Source organism: Ochlerotatus camptorhynchus, unplaced genomic scaffold (assembly GCF_037179485.1).
Source record: "Ochlerotatus camptorhynchus isolate MF236.1 unplaced genomic scaffold, CSIRO-AGI_Acam_v1.1 ptg000070l, whole genome shotgun sequence".
Lineage (NCBI taxonomy): Eukaryota > Metazoa > Arthropoda > Insecta > Diptera > Culicidae > Ochlerotatus > Ochlerotatus camptorhynchus.
In genome coordinates, this window is record NW_027040560.1 from 680,428 (window position 1) to 699,014 (window position 18,587).

Consider the following 18,587-nt stretch of genomic DNA (forward strand, 5'->3'; position numbering starts at 1 on the left):
TTAAGCTCTTTTTTATGGTTATTTTTATTAGAGTTGTTCCAAACCAGCCGGTTAATCCTCTTCTATATGACATCAGGTTGATCAGGAATCAACCATGTTTCACCATGGAGAAATCAGAACATAAAATTTATTCACAAAAAATTAATGCTTATTTTAAAAATATATTGATCAAAATTAACAGTGTAGATGCTGTCAGTTCCGACCGATTCCGACCGACAGCATAACTGCGCAAAAAATCGCAACGAACTGCCGAAGAAACGTCAAAACACTCCGTGGATGTTTTTGTTTTGATTTACGTGTACATGTACGGGAATCTGGTGAAAAATATTCGTGGTTTTCGGTGAAATTCTGTGTAAAATTGATTGTTATTCGCGTATTTATTCCTAAATCCGTCGCAAAGTGATGTGAAGTGACATTGTCGCGGTTCGTGGTTCGTACAAAGGCAAGTGAGAATACCCCTGTGAAAAATGTCGTGGCTCAAGTTGAACGATAGCTTGAACAAAGTCAAGGGTCAGATTACCAGCTTTGCGCAGGAGGTTCTGGCCGAAGGCATCGTCGAGGAGCAGGAGGACGAAGATCCGAATCGCAACCCGGTGCGTGAACTCGATGAAGCCCGGGAGAAGATCGGCGAACTGACGGGGCTATGTGCGACTCAGGACCAGGAGGTAGGTTGAATTGTTGTTTTGATATTTTTGTTTGGGAAGGGTTCAATCATCCAGCTGTCCGGAAAGTTTCAGATTTGGCTGCTTTTCATGTTTTTTTTTCGTTTGCTTTATGACAACAAATGAAATTCTAGATTCAACGTAATAAACGAAAATTAATGCTTGACTTTGACGCTCTTATACGAGCTGGTGCCTGTTCTCAATTTAGTGTTCTTTGGGCACTTCTACAGTTATTAATTGAGAGCATTCTATGCCAACCAATGCGAGAATTAGAGCATTGTGTGGCAAGCGCAATCTTACTCTATGCCCAGGGAAGTCAAGAATATTTCCAGTCCGACAGATTTTCTAGACCGGTCGGGAATTGAACTCACCGCCTCCGGCTTGGTAATACCGTACCTAAATTACTACATTACTGATTAGTCTACTGTGCTTGTGAATAATTATGAAAAAGCTACAGATGGGAAGCAGGCACCCAACCAGAATAATAACAGCGTTGTAAAATTCTATGCCCATTTCCAATATGCAATTTAGGCGATTATCATCACCTCTCGCTCGACCACACAGCAATTGCAAAATAATGGGGCTAACAATGTGATTAATAATCCGTGTTGTCTGCGTTGACACCGGTAGCTCGACAGCGGTGACAGTGACAGCAAATTACCGTTCTGGACGGTCACGTAATCTCTCATACTGAGCACCGCGGTCATCTCGGTTTGGTATCACCTCCTCCACCACCACCACCACCGGTAGCGGTTTTGCGCCAGATAATTACTCATTGTACAAGAGTACTTCTAACTCCATACCTATATGTCCAGAGATGGCAATAATACATATACTTTCTAGAACGGCTCTCTGATCTATAAATACTTCCGGTGGACATGTTCCGGATGTTGTTCGAGTTTGGTTAGACAGGCAGCTTGATTTATCTGCTCGTTGCGTGGAATGGAGCAAGCTAGCGACACATTCAAACTGATAATTAGATTGCCCTGAATGTGCTTGGAGCACGATTGGGAAATTTACGGTAGTTTTTTTAGCAGTAATGGATCTAAATCTGAATATATCGTAAAAGTCTATAGACTTACCGTAAATGCTACAATTAACACTGAACTCAAATTCTTCTGGACTTGCCCTGGAAGTGTTCTGGAATTATGTTGAAGATTCCCTGGATTTACCCTGCATATCGTTTGGACCTACCTTAGAAGTCATCTGGACTTGCTCTGAAAGTCATCTGGAGTTTGGACTTATCCTGAAAGCTCTTTGGACAACAAGATGATAGTTTTAGAAGTAGTAGTAAATAATGTACAAAGTAAACAAAAGGCATTCGAACATGATTGTTTACATCTGATATAAATAGTCGAGAGCAATAAACTCGCGATGTTTTATTCTAATAGCTAACATCTGAATAGTAGTGTTTATTTCATTTACCAGGTTTACATTAGAATACCTTGGAAGTCCTCTGGCAATATCTTACTCTAAAAGTACTCTGGAATAGCTCTGGATTTACCCTGGAAAACTTCCAGAAAAACCCCTTTTCTGAGCCTTCAAGTCCTCTGGACTTACGCTGGGAGGCCTCTACACTTACACTATAAATACACTAGACTTAGTCCGGAAGTCCTCTGGACTGAACTTAACCTGTATTGCTGTAGTATTGCTCATAACTTACTTTAGAAAATGATCAAAAATTCCCCGGACTTATCCTGTCAGTCTTATGGGTTTATAATGAAAGTGAGACACTTACACTGGAAGTTCCCCGGGCTTACTTTGGAATACCTTGGAAATCCTTTGCAATTACCTTGCTCTGAAAGTAGTGTGCAATTCTTTGTGCAGCCTTTAGTATTAATCTGAAAGTCCTCTTGACTTATCCTGGATGCGAGCCTGGAACTTCTCTGGGCGACTTCTTCACATTCCCTAGAAATCCTCCCGACTTGCTGTGAAGTCCAAAATTCTTACACTAGAAGATCAGAAGTCCTCTGAAAGTCATCTGGAGTTAACCTTAAAATCCTCTACATTTACCCTGAAAGTGCCCTAGGCTTACCTTTGAATACTTGGAAGTCCTCTGGAATTATCTTACTCTGAAAGTACTTTGAACTTACTAAGTAATGGAAGTCCTCTGGATTTTTCCAAGGAAATGCTCTGATTTTATCGTTCAACCATTAGCGTGTGCAGTGTGCAAATTTGGGGGGCAAGGGGTGGTAAACTCGCTTTAGATTACTCTTAGACTTTTAAAACCAGGAGTGTCAATTCAAGGTTGTCCAAGGGCCAAAAATAGCTCTAAATAACTAACGAGATTAATATGACAGTTAATTGCCACTCCTGCTGCGCATACTAGTGCTTAAAACTCTCCCGGACTTACTCTAAAAAAATCCTTGAACTCATCCTAGAAGTCCTAGAACTCCAGAAAATCATTGAACATACCTAGGAAGTTCCTCTGGTCTTACACCGGAAGTCTCCTGAACTTACTCTGGAAATCCTATGAACTTTTGTTAAAAGTCAACTAGTCTTACTTTAGAAATCTATGAACTTACCCTGGAAGTCCTCTCAACGTACTCTAGAAGTTCACTGGACTTAATATGAAAGTCCTGTGAACTTGCCCCGGAAGTCTGAACTTACCCTACAAGTCTCTCTGGGGTCCTCGTAGAAGTCGTCTAAAATTATCCCTATAGCCATTTGGAAGTTCTTGGACTTACTCCGAAAATCCTCTGGATTTATTACCTTCGAAGTTCGACAGACTTACTGAGACAGTCCTCTATACGTAACATAGAAGTCATCTGGACTTACTCTGGGAGTCTTCCTGGATTTTCCCTGGACTTTCGCTGAACTTATTCTAAAAGTTCTCTGGAATTTACACTGGATGTTCTCTGGACTTATCCTGAAAGCTCTGCTGGCTTATTTTGAAAGTGCTGTGGTCTTAGGGGTGATGCAAATATTATGCCACGCTCCAAGGGCGCAGGGGAAAAATGTGACAAGCCATTGCAGTTGGTATAGGAAAAACGTGATGAAAGAGGGAGGGGTGAAGGGGTGAAGGGGTAAGTTTTTCCTCAATTTTGCGTGACATAATGAAAGTCGTCTGGATTTACTCCGAAAGTTCCCTGGATTTACCGTGGAAATCCACTGCACTAATCTTAAAAGTCCTACCAACGTTTTATAAATCACTGCAAGTCTTAGAAATTCGCTGAACATACCCTGCAAGTCCTCTTGACTTTCTCTGGAATGGACATATTCTGAAAGTCTTCTGGACCTACCCTGCAAGTTCTCTGGACTTACCCTAGAAGTCCTCAGGATTTATCTTTGAAGTCCGCTAGGCTTCCTCCTATGGACTTTCTCTGGAAGTCCTCTGGTGTCAAAATAGTAATTTCTAACTGTGGACTTATCGTGGAAGGCTTCTGGACTGTTGTTTTTATTCTGTAATTGCTGTTGACTTACTGTGAAAGTCTCTGGAATTTATCTGGACTTACCGAGGACATCCTCTGCATTTATCCTAAATTCCTCCGAGCTTCTTTTTTGTCAATAAATTCGCGAAACATACTTTGGAAGTCCTCTTCACTTTCTCTGGAATAGACTTAAAATAATTCTTCTGGACTCTCATCCTAAAAGTCCTTGCGCTCTGGACTTACCCTGGTAGTTTTTTAGTCTTAAGATGGGGAGTGTTTCATCTCACTTGACTTATCATGTAAATCCTCTGAACTTATCTTGGAAGTTCTCTGGGTTTATACTGACAGTCCTCTGGACTTACCCTGAGAGTTCCTTGGCCTTCCCCTGGAATACCTTGAAAGTCATTTGAAATTATGTTACTCTGGAATTAATCTGGATATACTATGGAGAGCCTCTAGTGTTACTCAGAAAGTCCCCTTGACATTCCCTAGATGCTAGCTTGGAAGTTCTCCTGACTTGCGAAGGAAGGCTTCTTCACTAGCCTTAGATATCTTCCACGCTGGAAATCCTCTAGACTCTGAAATTCTCTGCACTGAACCCTGATAGTCCTAATGACTTTCTCTAGAATATCAGAAATCTACTCAACTTATCGTGCAAGGCTGGAATTTCCCTTAGCATACCTTGGAATATCCTGAAAGTCCTTTGGACTTACATTATTTTGAAAGTACTCTGGATTTACTCTGGATTCACTACGTAAATCCTCTAGTGTTAACCTGAAATTTATCTTGATTTATCCTGAATACGTGTCTCTGAACTTATTTTAAAAGTCATCTTGACTTAACCCAGAAGTTCTTTTAACTTACACTAAAGGTCCTCTGAACTTACGCTGGTAGACCTCTGGACTTACTTGAAGAATTTACTGGACGTAGCTTGTAAGGCCTCTGGTCTTGCAACAGAATTCCACTAAACTTATCCTGGAAATCCTCTGAACTTATCTTAAAAATTCTTTGGACTTACTTTAAAAAATCCCTGAACTTACCTTGCAAGTCCTCTTTTTTGTTTTTCCTTTGGTTTGTTTTTTCCGTCGATCTTGTTTTCCGTGCTGAGCACCAATGCTACCGACGTGCCAGGAAGGCAGCTCCCACACCTGGACCCTACCTATCGACCCATCAACTCATGAACCGGGGACCAACGGCTTTACTTCCCATCCGAAGGAAGGCGTGATCAGAGATGTTATGCCTCAGAACATCCCGGCGGCGCCGACTGGGATTGAACCCAGGCCTGCTGGGGTGAGAGGTAATCACGCTTACCACTACACCACCGGCGCCGTTGTTGCAAGTCCTCTGGACTTAACCTGAAAGCCTTCTAGACTTAATCTGATAGTCCTCTATACTGACCAGTTCTAGACTTCTAGAAATCATTTGGACTTACCCTGGAAGTCCTCTCGACTTGCTCTGGAAGTTCTCTGGAGTTAATCGGAAAGTCTTCTGGACTTAATCTGAAAATCCTCTGAATTTGCCCTGGAAGTCCTCTGAACATTCCGTAGAAGTCTTCTAGAGTTACCCAACAAGTAATTTGGTTCTACTATGGACGATCTTAGGACTTATTCTGAAATTCCTCTGGACTTATCTTCAAAGCATAGAGGTAACTCTAAGACTAGAAGGTCCCGAAATAACGTGCTCAACTTTTTGGCTCAGCTCTGGTACTCTCTTTGGTCCCTAGCTAATCGATTCACCCCTCGAAACATAGGAAAAACTAATAACCCCTCATTTTATCTGTCAAACTTTCATAGCGAATTAAAACAAACATTGCGTAGTACTAGAATTTCGACTAGAATGGGGTACGTTAATCGTTTGCTTGGGAGCAATAGCCTAGTCAAGTAGTGAGCCAATTTAAAATCGTTCGTTTCGTATTGATTGTTGATAGAACCGTGTTGCCAGTAATTTTAAAGATTTTGAACATGTCTAACCACGGGTGCCAAACAATGCTAATGAGTGTGCCCAGGTGTGCCCAACTGTGTTTTTGGCACACTGTGTGAGTTCGCACACCAAACTTGGGTCATCTTTTTTGTCAGTGTGCCGATTGTTCCGGTCATAGAGCAAGCTGCGATTGTTTATAAAATACCCATCCCGGCAATCCGGTATTTCTGACACCTTGAATGTTTTGGTTTGAAATCACAATGATAAATTGGAATGAGGATGACGCGGGAAGTGACGGGTATGCAAAATTTTGGTGTCTTGTGTTCATAGGATAATAAAAGTACTGTGTTTTAAGTTTTTAAAATGCCCTCAAAGACAGACCAGAAACCTATATTTTCTTGATGTGAAAATCAACGGTCTATCAGCGGCCGGAAAGAGTTGGAACAGGTGGGGAACATTGTTAGAGATCAACTATAGAGGATGATGAATATGACTTCTGTAGTTTGATTCGTGTGAGTTGTAGCATTAGTTTAATTAAGGGTACTAATGGGGTTTGATTAATTGCCTCTTTCTCTTGAGTCCACTCTAGAACCTACATTTGCTACACTGCTGGTCTGAGTTCCTCTGGTATATTCAATTAGAGGATGTTCCTGAATATACAGTCAAACAGCACGTAATATTGTGAACACCTTCAATGACAGTTGTCCAGCACAGCAAAATAATAAATGTTGATATCACATCAAAGTGGAAGCACTTCAATCGTGTCAAAAATATGGTGTGATATTACTTGCCAAAAAGGACTAAATTACAAGCGGTAATCAACTCTGCACACTGTGCCAAAACACAACATGGCACACTGTTTGTCTCGTTAGGGCACACGTTGACAAAATGACAAGTAGAACACACAAAAATATTATATAAAATGGCATCACTGTCGACTGTTGACGTTTTGCCAATCGTTGCTAAGGATGGATACTTTGTTTACTTCAATCTAACAAAACTCAGTCCATCTAAACTGATTCACAGTTCGTATCTCTATAGTGACGAAACTGCTCTGAGCGGTGACTAAATTGTGCCGGCTGCAGAAGAATTTTTGAAGGAGTCTGTTTTCACCTGTTTTCGAGCAGACTTCCGGAAATAATGTCTGTAAATAGCTTCGAAGCCCTTGAAAATAATGCTTTTCGTTGAAGTGAATTTCTTACAGGTAGAGGTTCCTGACACAGGTGCACAACACGTACAACAAAGCCATAACCGAAACGGAAACAGCCGGAAGAATATCCTGCATCTTGCGACGATCAAATTTGCATTTGGAATGAAGGATAGAGCAGGATATTCTATGAGAGTTCAGCTACATATACAAGTTTGCTATGTAGATATGTACATGAAATGCACATCAGCACGTCCGTACATCCACACCGAATAATCAATACAGACATAAAGCTTAGCATAGGGGTTTTCAGCCTGGTTCTAATATCGGTTTTGCCGAGGATCTTCTGGTATGCAATGTTTCTCGTTTCCCCCTGAGTTTCCTCAGATATTCTTGCTTGTCATTTAGACCCATTCTACCAAACGTGTAACTCTATGTCACTAGTGAGGTGACCAACGTCAGGTCGTGTGACGTGACTCTCCCAGGCCTATTCTATGAGTCGTGTGATTTGTACGGAGAATCACCTCACTAATGAGTAACTTTTGTCACCTCACTAGTTCAACTTGTTCATCACAAGAGGCCCAGGTGTTATGGGTAGCCTACCGATCGGTCAACTGTAAGGCCTGAATTTATAAAATTTGACTCGCTGCAGAGTGAATATCGGTGTGCTCAGAGGTTCCCACTTGACAACTCTAAGTAATTTGCTGTTTAGCAAGAGCCTACCGGTGTGCAGATGAACCAACTACAATCGACCTGCACAAGCGAAGCAGCAACATCGACACTAGATTGTCGACCAAATTATGGACAAGCAAGCAGTAGTAAAAACTGTGCAACACAGATTTTCGGATTCCAATCCGGCTCATACGAGCTATCTTATAGCAGGGATCGCTGTCGATTGCATGACCGTCGTTCATCTTTCCGTCCGTTCGAATTCTTTGTTTGCTTTGTTGGAGTGGATTCCAAATGATGCTGGTGGCATTTTCTTCCTCCATCAATCAGGCTACGACTTTGTTGTTGCAAACCTGCAAAGAATCAGTAATTCAAATAGATTTATAGTCAGAATCTTGTGGAATGGTCGAGTTTGTTTGAACACCGTATAGGTTTGATAACTTTCAGTTTCTCTTCCACCTTTCGTTCTGAAAATGAAAATTTAACCACAATCACAAATCAAGAACAACATGTGAAAAGGGCATACAAGCTTTTTGTAAACAAACCTTCTTATGCCTTTTTCTCGCCACCCACATGACACCCACGCAAACCATCAACATCACCAGGTAGGATAAACTTTCCCCTTCCCGATGATGTTGTTGCTTTGCGTGGGTGACCCTCGGTTGGCGAGAACAAGGCTTACAAAGGTTTGTTTACAATAAGCTTGTATGCCCTTTTCACATGTGGCTCTTGAAATGTCATTATAATTTCAGGATTGCCAAAATTATGGGATATTGACACCTTAATTGGTACACTTTGGCCTACTTCGAGACGTTAGGCATAGCTCTTGGCACTGCTTTCGGCACAGATTGAGGTGTGCAGAGTTGAATACCCCTTGATAAATTATCATTAATACAGTGCATGAACTGACATTACGCCGAGGGGCACGCAATATAGAGAACCGGTGCTTTAAATTAATATGCAATCAAAAGTACTTAAAGTAATTAATGTGTTTTGAAGTAGTACTGACGGTAATTAAAATTATCTATTCGTAATCAATGTAATTAAAATTATTGAAAATGTAATTAATGTACTTTAATTACGAAATTTCAACTGTAATTAATGGAGTTTAAAAGTAGTTAATGTTCTACATTGTGTAATTAATGTAATTAAAGCAGTAGTTAATGGAATTAATTTAATTACAGCCGTTGCCGGCGTTGGAGTTAAAGGTTATTGCGTGCCCCTAGCGTTGCGGTGCTTTTACTGCATTAGTTTATTTTTGTGGCTATAGAAATTACATGAGATCTTAGACATGATTGAAGAGCATCCTCTTGGATGTAATATTAAAATATTTTTTTTGCTGTGAGCAGTGCTCCCATTTTATTTACAACAATCCAATGCCTACGAGATTGTGCCGATGGATGTGCCCAAGCTGTGTCGAATCTAATTTCGGCACAATGTGCTGAGTGACTTACCCCTTGGACCAACCCCTTGTTTTGACTATCTTTTCGCAGTTCTAGACCACTTTGCGTCGTAGCGATTTCAAAATAATGATTTTTGTAACAAACCTGGATGTGCTCACGCTAATACCGATTAACATCGACTTCGACAGTAAAACAGCCCGAGATTCGTGATCAGGATTAAAGGCCCAAGCGCAATGACAGCGGAAGCGGAACGGCAGCGGCAGCGGAAAAGCCCGATCTGAGTAAGCCTACTTGTCGGATTGAAAACTAGTTAGAATCAAATCGACTTCGGTTAGGCATCTTGATGCCATTTGTGACAACTGTCAAACTTTCCGTTTCCGTTCCGCTTCCGCCCACATTGCGCTTGGGCCTTAAGTCCGAGGGTTATACCGGTTGGAGCATACAATCTGCTACCAGATTTTTTGAGGATTTATTCAGCATAAAGCAACCCGGTATTTTCTCGAAGACAAAATCCTAGGGGCAAGACAGCTTTTGATCATGACTTAAAACCGAGTTAATTTTGAGTAACTCTGAGCAGCTCGAGTTATTCAAAATTCAATACAAGCAGACTCAGTAACCATGCTTTTGTTGTGCTCATTTCCCAGATGTCAAACAACAATATCATCTAATACCCCGTACAGACTATGGCTTATATCATGTGATATACACGGAGAAAAAATACTACCCAAAATTTCAGCCTCTCACTTGCACTCGTTATTGTTGTCAAAAAGGAACAAGAGATTCGACCCAACGATATAGTTCAGCCCAATAAGTTACTTTTGAGTAAATTTCATATTCTCAAATTTACGTGAATTAAACTTATTTTTGGGTAGAATATACTTAAGAGCAGGTAATTTTTTTGCTGGTGTTAAATGGAAAGTACTTCCAGTGAAAACTAGATGCATGCAAGCCATAGTCTGTACGGGTTATAACCGCGTTTCATACAGGATCATCTCTCTCCAGTTTTGTAATTGTTCGTCCTCCGAAAAATAGTATAGTCCATCATTTATCGATTCTTACCGTTTAATTGTTCCATTCTATTTTCAGATTATAAATAAGTCTTCTAGTCCCACATCTATGAGTACTAACCTGAAGAAATTTAGCTTGCCTGTTGCCCTCGACTGAAATAACCACGGCACTCACAATATTACAACGATTTGTACTGGAAATTTAATGTGGCAGTTCAATGTAGTTGTAGCTAGAGATTATAATCGATTATTTTATTTTATTATTGCAACATTGTATATTGTATATTATGCATTAAAAACACAATATATGCCTCATTAGTGTACCATGGCGCGACGAAATTTTCAAATTCAAGCATGCGGATGGCAGACTTAATTTTTAAATCAGACCAATCGCTTTGGGTAGAAATCTTATTTATTATTGCTCTCCCATGTTACTGACTACAGGTTTTGTTTGCTATAAATTTTGACCAAACTGTTACAAAAATATGTATCAATATTTTTAAATCCGTGCCATGTGATTGGGTATTCAGGTTGTTTTTATAACAGTGGCGGTGAAACTGGCATACCAGTTTACCACCAAACTGCTATTTCGCTTTAATCGACGGTATACTATAGGCAGCCTTGCTGATAGGATAGAAACTGTATCATCAACCATATCCGGAATCGGTTCCGGAACCTCATCACAAGTACTCGTTGATGTTTATTCAAACTGATGACAGTTGACCTGATTTCACTTGTTGACATAGGACTACTTTGATCACTTTTGAGTAATCATGAGTAACTCAAATTTACTCGATTAAAAAATATTAGCTCGGAGTACAGCTGGCTTGCCCCTAGACAAAATCTCAAAATAGCGGCGCCGGTGGTATAGTCATAAGCGTGACTACCTCTCAGCCCAGCAGGCCTGAGTTCAATCCCAGTCGGCGCCGCCGGGATGTTCTGAGGTATAACATCTCTGATCACGGGGAAGGGAACTAAAGCCGTTGGTCCGCGGTTCATGAGTTGATGGGTCGATAGGTGGGGTCTAGGTGTGGGAGGAAAAAAAATCTCAAAATATTGTTCCATGGTAAGGAAACGTCATTGTTAGCTGATCGAATGCCGAATAATGTGATTCCATTCTGTCAATTGTATCCACACGGCCGATGAGATCATCTCAAAATTGAGTCGAATTTCACTCAAAATAGCAAAAAGTGAGTGAGTGAGCAAAATATTCCTCGATTTTCCACAAAAATCGGCTCTAATATGAGAAAATTCGAGGAAAATTTGGTCATATCGGCCTGCAACGTCTTAGTTAAGTAATTTTCCGTTCCTAATTACAAACTGTGTCGCTGCAGTAATAATTGGGAGTAGAAATTACAAAACAATTCAGTTTAGATCTGGCCAACAGAGTCATAAACTGTGGCCATTTTGAAACTTCCAGGTATCAGGTACAGGTACACCATAGCATAGAGAATAGCAAATGTTTAACGATCGCATGTTTCAGCGCGGTATTTCCACTTCGGATTTCAGTTGATTCAGTTGTTCCAGGGCTCGAAGAGAAAAGAGAAAAATACTCGTATAGATATCTAGCTAGCTAAGCTACGTCCTAACGTAGGTTATGTGGCAAACGATTCATGGAAAAAAAAGCCCTACTGATGGAAACAAATCTGTCGCTTATAAACAACGACCGGTGTTTAGCTTTTTCCCTCGACTCACCTCGCGCGTTCAATGTAGAATTAAGTTGGTATATACAGCCGCAAAAAAAAATATGGTAGACATGTTACCTTCCCCAACCCAGCAACGGAGGGAAATTTTTCGTTATCACAAAAAGCGTTTTTTTATTATTACTATATTTGTGACTTGGTGTTCCGGCCTCCGCCCCGCCTCCGCAGTCCCTCCGCTCTCCGACATCAGCCGGGGTGCTCGTTCAGTCAGTTGTGGTGTATGCCACGTTTGTTCTGGGGTTCAATAGAATGGTGCCCGTTGTTGTTGTCGTCGTCGTCGGTTCGGTTTGGGGTATGTGTGATTCCCACGTCCCTGGGTCTAATTTTGAACCGCCCGCCTCCGACTCCGAGCGGACAGGTACAACTCAACACACACGGGTTGGCTATGATAGAGAGGGTGTAATTGCATGTAGTTTAGGTTTGTGCTTCAGGGGCGTAGCTAGGAAGCTGGCAGATCTGCTTTTCCAACTCCAGTTTTTCTTAACTCGTATCTCCGGAAAATAAAAATAACATTCTTCTTATTCGCATTTCAAGCTTATTGCATATCGCATATTAGGTTATTGCGTGCTCTCAACTTAGTGTTCTAGATGCACTTCCACAATTATTAATTGAGAGCTTTCGATGCCTGTACCATTTTTGCATTGGTATAATTGTGTGGCAAGTCCAATCATACTTCTATGCCCAGGGAAGTCGAGAAATTTTCCAACCCGAAAAATTCCTAAACCGGACCGGGAATTGAACCCAGCCACCTCCAGCATGGTCTTGCTTTGTAGCTGCGCCTTTATCGACTGAGCTAAGGGAGGCCCCAAATAACATTCTTTACCTTATACATTTTTCCAGACTCTTGGACTGGACGGGATTTTCATGATTTCTTAACTTTGAAGAAATGTTTAGATAATTTTGTTGAGAATTCCAAAAGAGTATGGAGGAGAATTTGGAAGGAATCAACATATTTCAGAGAAGAAAATATTTACAAGAGATCCCAGAGTTATGATTGTTTTCTATGTTTGATGTGTTTCAGAAGTTTCTACATCCTAGATCGTTAGAATTTATTGTCTTAAGGCCCCCGTCTGGAAGTATTATTGATCATGTAAAATAGTAAAAAAAAAAAACGGTATTGTTGGCGGGACTCGAGCCCACAAATCACATTCTGTCCTTGGGCGTATTACCAATTCTATTCCGTCGTTGTTTATATTTTAAATCAATAATTATTTATAATATTTTTCCCTGCTTTGCAGTTTTGGATCATAATTAGCTTTTATTTAACAAGTAGGTGATTTTCTGTTGTTGACAAGGTACATCTACTCACTATATTATGGATGATCATGATATATTCACTAGATAAACTTGATAAACACTATAAACATTGTCAGTCAATTTTGTTAGTAAATAGTGTCTTAACCAGAGTAAATGTCATGGAAATGGTATGGAGAAAAAACGTCACGTCTTTCTCGGAGGGTTTTCAACCAATTGGTATGATTTTTTGCATGTTAGTCAATGCATGTTGTCAATAGAGAACTAGCCACTCGCAGAAAATCAGAGCGGTTGGTTGAAAACCCGCCGAGAAAAAGCGGTGGTAGTCGGCAATGCGTTCTTTGGGAGCTGTACAATCATACTCAGTTCTTCGATGCACAGGTCAATTATATTTGCATTATTTGACAAAACTCTGATAATCAGGACTGCAGTACTATTGTTTTCTTCATTAATTTTGTTTGCAATAAGTGAATGCTGTGATTTGTCAAATAACGTAAATATATACAATGTTTGCATAGATGAATAACCACCGAACTTAACTAGGAATCGGACCCAGCTGCCTCCAGAATGGAACTATGCTAAAATTGACTGAGCTAAGGAAGGCTCCGTAGTCTTATCTCCATGAATATGCTAAACTCTATAATTCGGTAAATTCACGTGTATGTAAATTGCCTTCACAGTTTAAAAAAGTAGTGTAAATTACCGTTACTATGATGCACATAAATGGAGATATATGTTTACATTAAAGATCGTGTAAATTTATGAGACATGCAATGAAATATTCCACTTGTTCTACGCAACTGTCCATATTTGTATACAACATTTCTTGCAAGTTGCTAGTTTACGTGAAATTGAAGTTTACATGCATGAATGTTTGCATGCATGGATGTTTACAACACCAGTAAAATTCAGAATGTTTTCCTGTGTTTATTTGAATTCATATATCATTGAAGATTATCACGTTTCATTTCACAACACTCGACATTATATTTTCGGATTTCAGAAATGGCCTTGAAACTATTTTTCAAGGTCCAGTATCAGGAAAGGCAGGTTCTCCATGAAAATCTTCTTCTTATTGTTCGCATTTCAAGCTTATTGCGTGCTCTCAACTTAGATTTCTATATGCACTTCCACAGTTCAGAGTTTTCGAAGAAGGTACCATTTTTGCATTGTATAATTGAGTAGGAAGTACAATGATACTCTATGATCAGGGTACTCGATATATTTTCCAACTTAAAAAAAAAACTTAACCGGACAGAGAATCGAACCCAGTAACGTCCAGGCATGGTCTTGCTTTGTAGCTGCGCCTTTACTGACTGAGTTAAGCGAGGTCTACATGAAAATGCTGCACCCAAATTTAGGATGATTTCCTGTTATTGCAAATAGCAGTGTTTGAGCTCAAATATCATTGCAATTGGTCTCTTGGTGTTTCAAGAAACTCAAAAAATATATCTGAATCCCAGGAACTATTCGTCAAGGTACAGTATCAGGGAATGCCGGCATTCCATGAAAATGCAGAACCCACATTTAGGTTGATTTTATCTTACGGAACACACCAGTGTTTGAACTCATATAATTAGCATTGATGTTAGTCGCTTGACATTAAAAAAAAAACTCTGAAAAATATTTCCGGATCTCCGGAATAGTCATAAGAACTATCCTTCAAAGTACAGTATCGGGGAAGACCTATTCACCATGAAAATACAGAACCCACATTTAGATTAACTTCCTCTCACTGAAATCAGTGGTATTTGATTTCAAGTGTCATTGAACTTGGTCCCTTGGCATTTCAATAACCTTAAAAAAAAATCCAGCACTCAGGAATGGCCACAGGAGATATAACTTCAAGGTGCACAAGGGAGGAACTTCATAAAAATATTGATCTCTACTTATTTGATTCCCCTGTGTAGAAATAGCTGATATTTAACCTTAAATATCATTGCAATTGGTGACATTTCAAAATTCTTGGAAAAATATTTGCGGATCCAAGGACTGGTCATAAGAACTTTTCTATAAGGTTCAGTATAGGGGAAGACTTATTCTCCATACAAATATAGGTAAATTTCCTCTTACTAAAATCACCGGTATTTGAAGTCAAATATCAATGAAGTTGGTTCCTTAGCATTTCAAGAAACTTGTAAAAATATTTCCGGATCTCAGGAATGGCCAACTATTTCATGGTTCAGTATCGGAGAAGGTCAGTTTTCCATGAAAAAGTTGAACCCACATTTAGGATAATTTCCTCTTATTGAAAACAGCGGTGTGGGAACTCAAATATCATTGAATGGTCCCTTGATAACTCGGAAAAATACTTCAGGATCTCATGAATGACCTTAGGACCTATTATTCAAGGTTCACTATCAGGAAAGGCTGGTTCTCTGTTAAAAATGCTGAACCCACATGGAGGTTAATTTCTCTCACTGAAATCACCGGCAGTTGAACATAAATATCAAAGAATATGGTCACTTGGCCAGGGTTACTTCCACTCACTTCGCTATAAAAAATGTTTTTCATAATTATGGAATCATTGGATGTTTTTATGAAAGTTTGTACTTGTCAGAAGCAAGAAGAGGTTGGAAGGTATGTATTTGACACATAAAACCTGTCAATTTCGCTTTCAGTGCGTCACAATCAGCGAATTTATGACAGCGAAACTATGAATCTAATGATTTCATAATTTTGAAAAACATTTTTTTATAGCAAGTGAGTGGAAGCAAGCCTGCTTGGCATTTCGAAAAACTCGTAAAAATAAAATTCTGAATCTATGGAATGTTCACAGGAACAATTTTTCAAGTATTGGGGAGGTAGCTTCTCCGCGAAAATGCTGAACACCACATGAAGGTACTGAAATCACGGATTTTTTTTCTTACACTGGTGGACATAAGTATTCGTCACACGCTCATTATCATTGTTCATGTTACTTTACGGAAATTGTATTTACTATCAACGTAATAATTCGAGTGAAAAAGACTCTCCGCATTGTTCTTTAACTGATGAGTCGAAGTTATAAAAGAACCATTCGATTTTTCGTAGATACTGGCCATAAAATACTTCAGTATCCTTTTGTTGGGTGGACAAAAGTATTCGTCACGGAATTGAGATTATTTTAATATCCAAGCCAAAAATCTGGGAACACTGCAAATTAATGAATTTGACATTTTCCATTCACTAATGTTTACTTTTTGTCAAATTCGACTGCTCTTGCGCGATCTTTATCCGATTTCAAAAAAATGGGTAGAAAAGGCAAAGAAACTACGGTGGAAGAGAGAAAAATCATCTTGAATTTGTTTAAGTTGGGAAAAACTGTTTCCGAAATAGCTGAGAGTGTTGGTAGGCCCAGAACAACGGTTCAGGACATAATCAAACGATACAAAAATGGCGGAAACCTCAGCAATAAGGCTAGAACAGGACGTCCCTGCAGGTTGACGGACAGAGAAAAGCGAAAAATTGTACAAATTATTGGGAAAGAACCGAAAGTATCTTCATCAAAAGTGCGAGTGGAGTTACTGGAGTTCAGTGGAAAAGAAGTTAACTCCAGAACAGTGCGCAGAGTGTTGAATAAAGCCCAGTATAATGCGCGTGTGTGCCGTAAAAAAACCTTTAATAAGTAAGGTTAATCAGGCTAAGAGATTGAACTTCGCAAAAGAGTACCAGAATCACCCAACCAGCTTCTGGAACAAAGTGCTATTCTCCGATGAAAGTAAATTTAATGTTTATAGATCAGATGGACGAGTTCTGGTATGGCGGAGACCAGGCACTGAGCTGCAGAAGAAGAACATCCAAACTACCGTCAAACATGGGGGTTCATCAGTGATGGTCTGGGGTTGTATGGCTGCATCTGGTGTTGGGGAATTGGTGTTTATTGATGGAATCATGAAAAAAGAGGAGTATTTGAATATTTTGAAACAAAATATGAAGCAAAGTGCTGTAAAGTTGGGCATAGGGGACGAATTCTATTTCCAACAAGACAACGACCCGAAGCACACCGCGGAAGTTGTACGTCTTTGGCTTCTTTATAATACTCCTCACCAGCTCAAAACACCACCCCAGTCACCGGATATGAATCCAATCGAACATCTGTGGGATGTTCTTGATCGGCGCGTTCGACAACATCACATAACCTCACAAAAACAGTTGAGAGAAATCCTTCGTGAAGAATGGTATAAGATCGAACCCTCGGTCTGTGAAAAACTGGTTCACTCGATGCAAAACCGATTGAAAGAGGTCATCAGACAAAGAGGATTAAATACAAGTTATTAATAATTTGAATAATTTCCCCAATGATGATTTTCCAGAGAGATTTTCTTAATGACGAATACTTTTGTCCAGCTGAATTTAGAGTAATTGTTAATGTTTTCTCAATATCATCAGCTTACATTCGTTTTGTTGGATTTTTAATAAAGGGAACTGCGAATGAACCTTGGTTGTTTTATTTGAAGTACACTTTGTTACGAAATAAAATCACACCGCCTAGAAAAATATCACGAAAACATGATACATGTGCACGACGAATACTTATGTCCATCAGTGTACATATCACTGGAGTTGGTTACTTGGCGTTCTCGGAAACCCGGAAAAATATTTTCTGATCCCAGAAATGGCCATAAGACACATCCTTCAAGGCGTAGTATCGGGGAAGGCCGGTTTAACATAAGAATGCTGACCATCATATTTCCAAGTCTACGTACTCCCGACTGACATGTGTAGAGAGGAGCACATCATGCTGTAGACTGAAACTGATCGATGCGTCGGTCCGGTTTATGAAAATCGAAAATACGAACAACTGTTGCTCATATTCGGTTTTAGTACACGTCATTGCACTGTTTCTGTTCGTACACTACCAAGGATAAGTTCAGGAACACATAAATGAAAAATTAAATTCTACATCACCTAGCCTATCTGACCTTGATTTGGATATGAAGGATAAAATGATATGATGCATAAATGTTGATGATATCAGGCGTAACATTTGATAACGGCACAAAAAATTTTGTAAACACAAGTTTGTAAGGCCCTTTACACGCGAACCGAAGTACGCCCACGCAATCCAACAACATCATCGGCTGGGGGACACTTTCCCCTTTCCGATAATTGTATTGGTTTGCGTGGGCGTACTTCGGTTCGCGTGTAAAGGGCCTTACAACTTTTGTTTACAAAAGTGTTTGTGCCGTTATCAAATGTTACGCCTGATATTCTTTGCAACTTTCTAGAATAATTTTGTAAAGTACCTTTTCGCTGATGTTAGATATGAGAGATACAGGATAGTGAAACATCTAGGAAACCCCACATTTATAAACAGTAGTTGTACGCTAAGCTGACGACGTTCTTCACGAAGCAAATAAATATTTCTTTCTTCTGAAAGTAGGGATGATCACATCTAATGAGAATGATATGTATCGTAGTCACAAGTAATTGTGGCTTTTCATATCTGCCGGAAATTGACTGTTACAC

General features: G+C 39.7%; 1 protein-coding gene across 1 annotated transcript in view; it reads left to right on the top strand.

Annotated features, from left to right (window-relative positions):
- The first annotated feature begins 298 nt into the window (after nt 1–298).
- Nucleotides 299–18,587, top strand: part of Gmap (Golgi microtubule-associated protein) — a 164,748-nt gene continuing 146,459 nt past the window's right edge. The window contains exon 1 of the mRNA XM_065217071.1: nt 299–665. Coding sequence (XP_065073143.1) covers nt 468–665 — 198 coding nt within the window. The 5' untranslated portion in view covers nt 299–467. The remainder of the gene's footprint in view (nt 666–18,587) is intronic.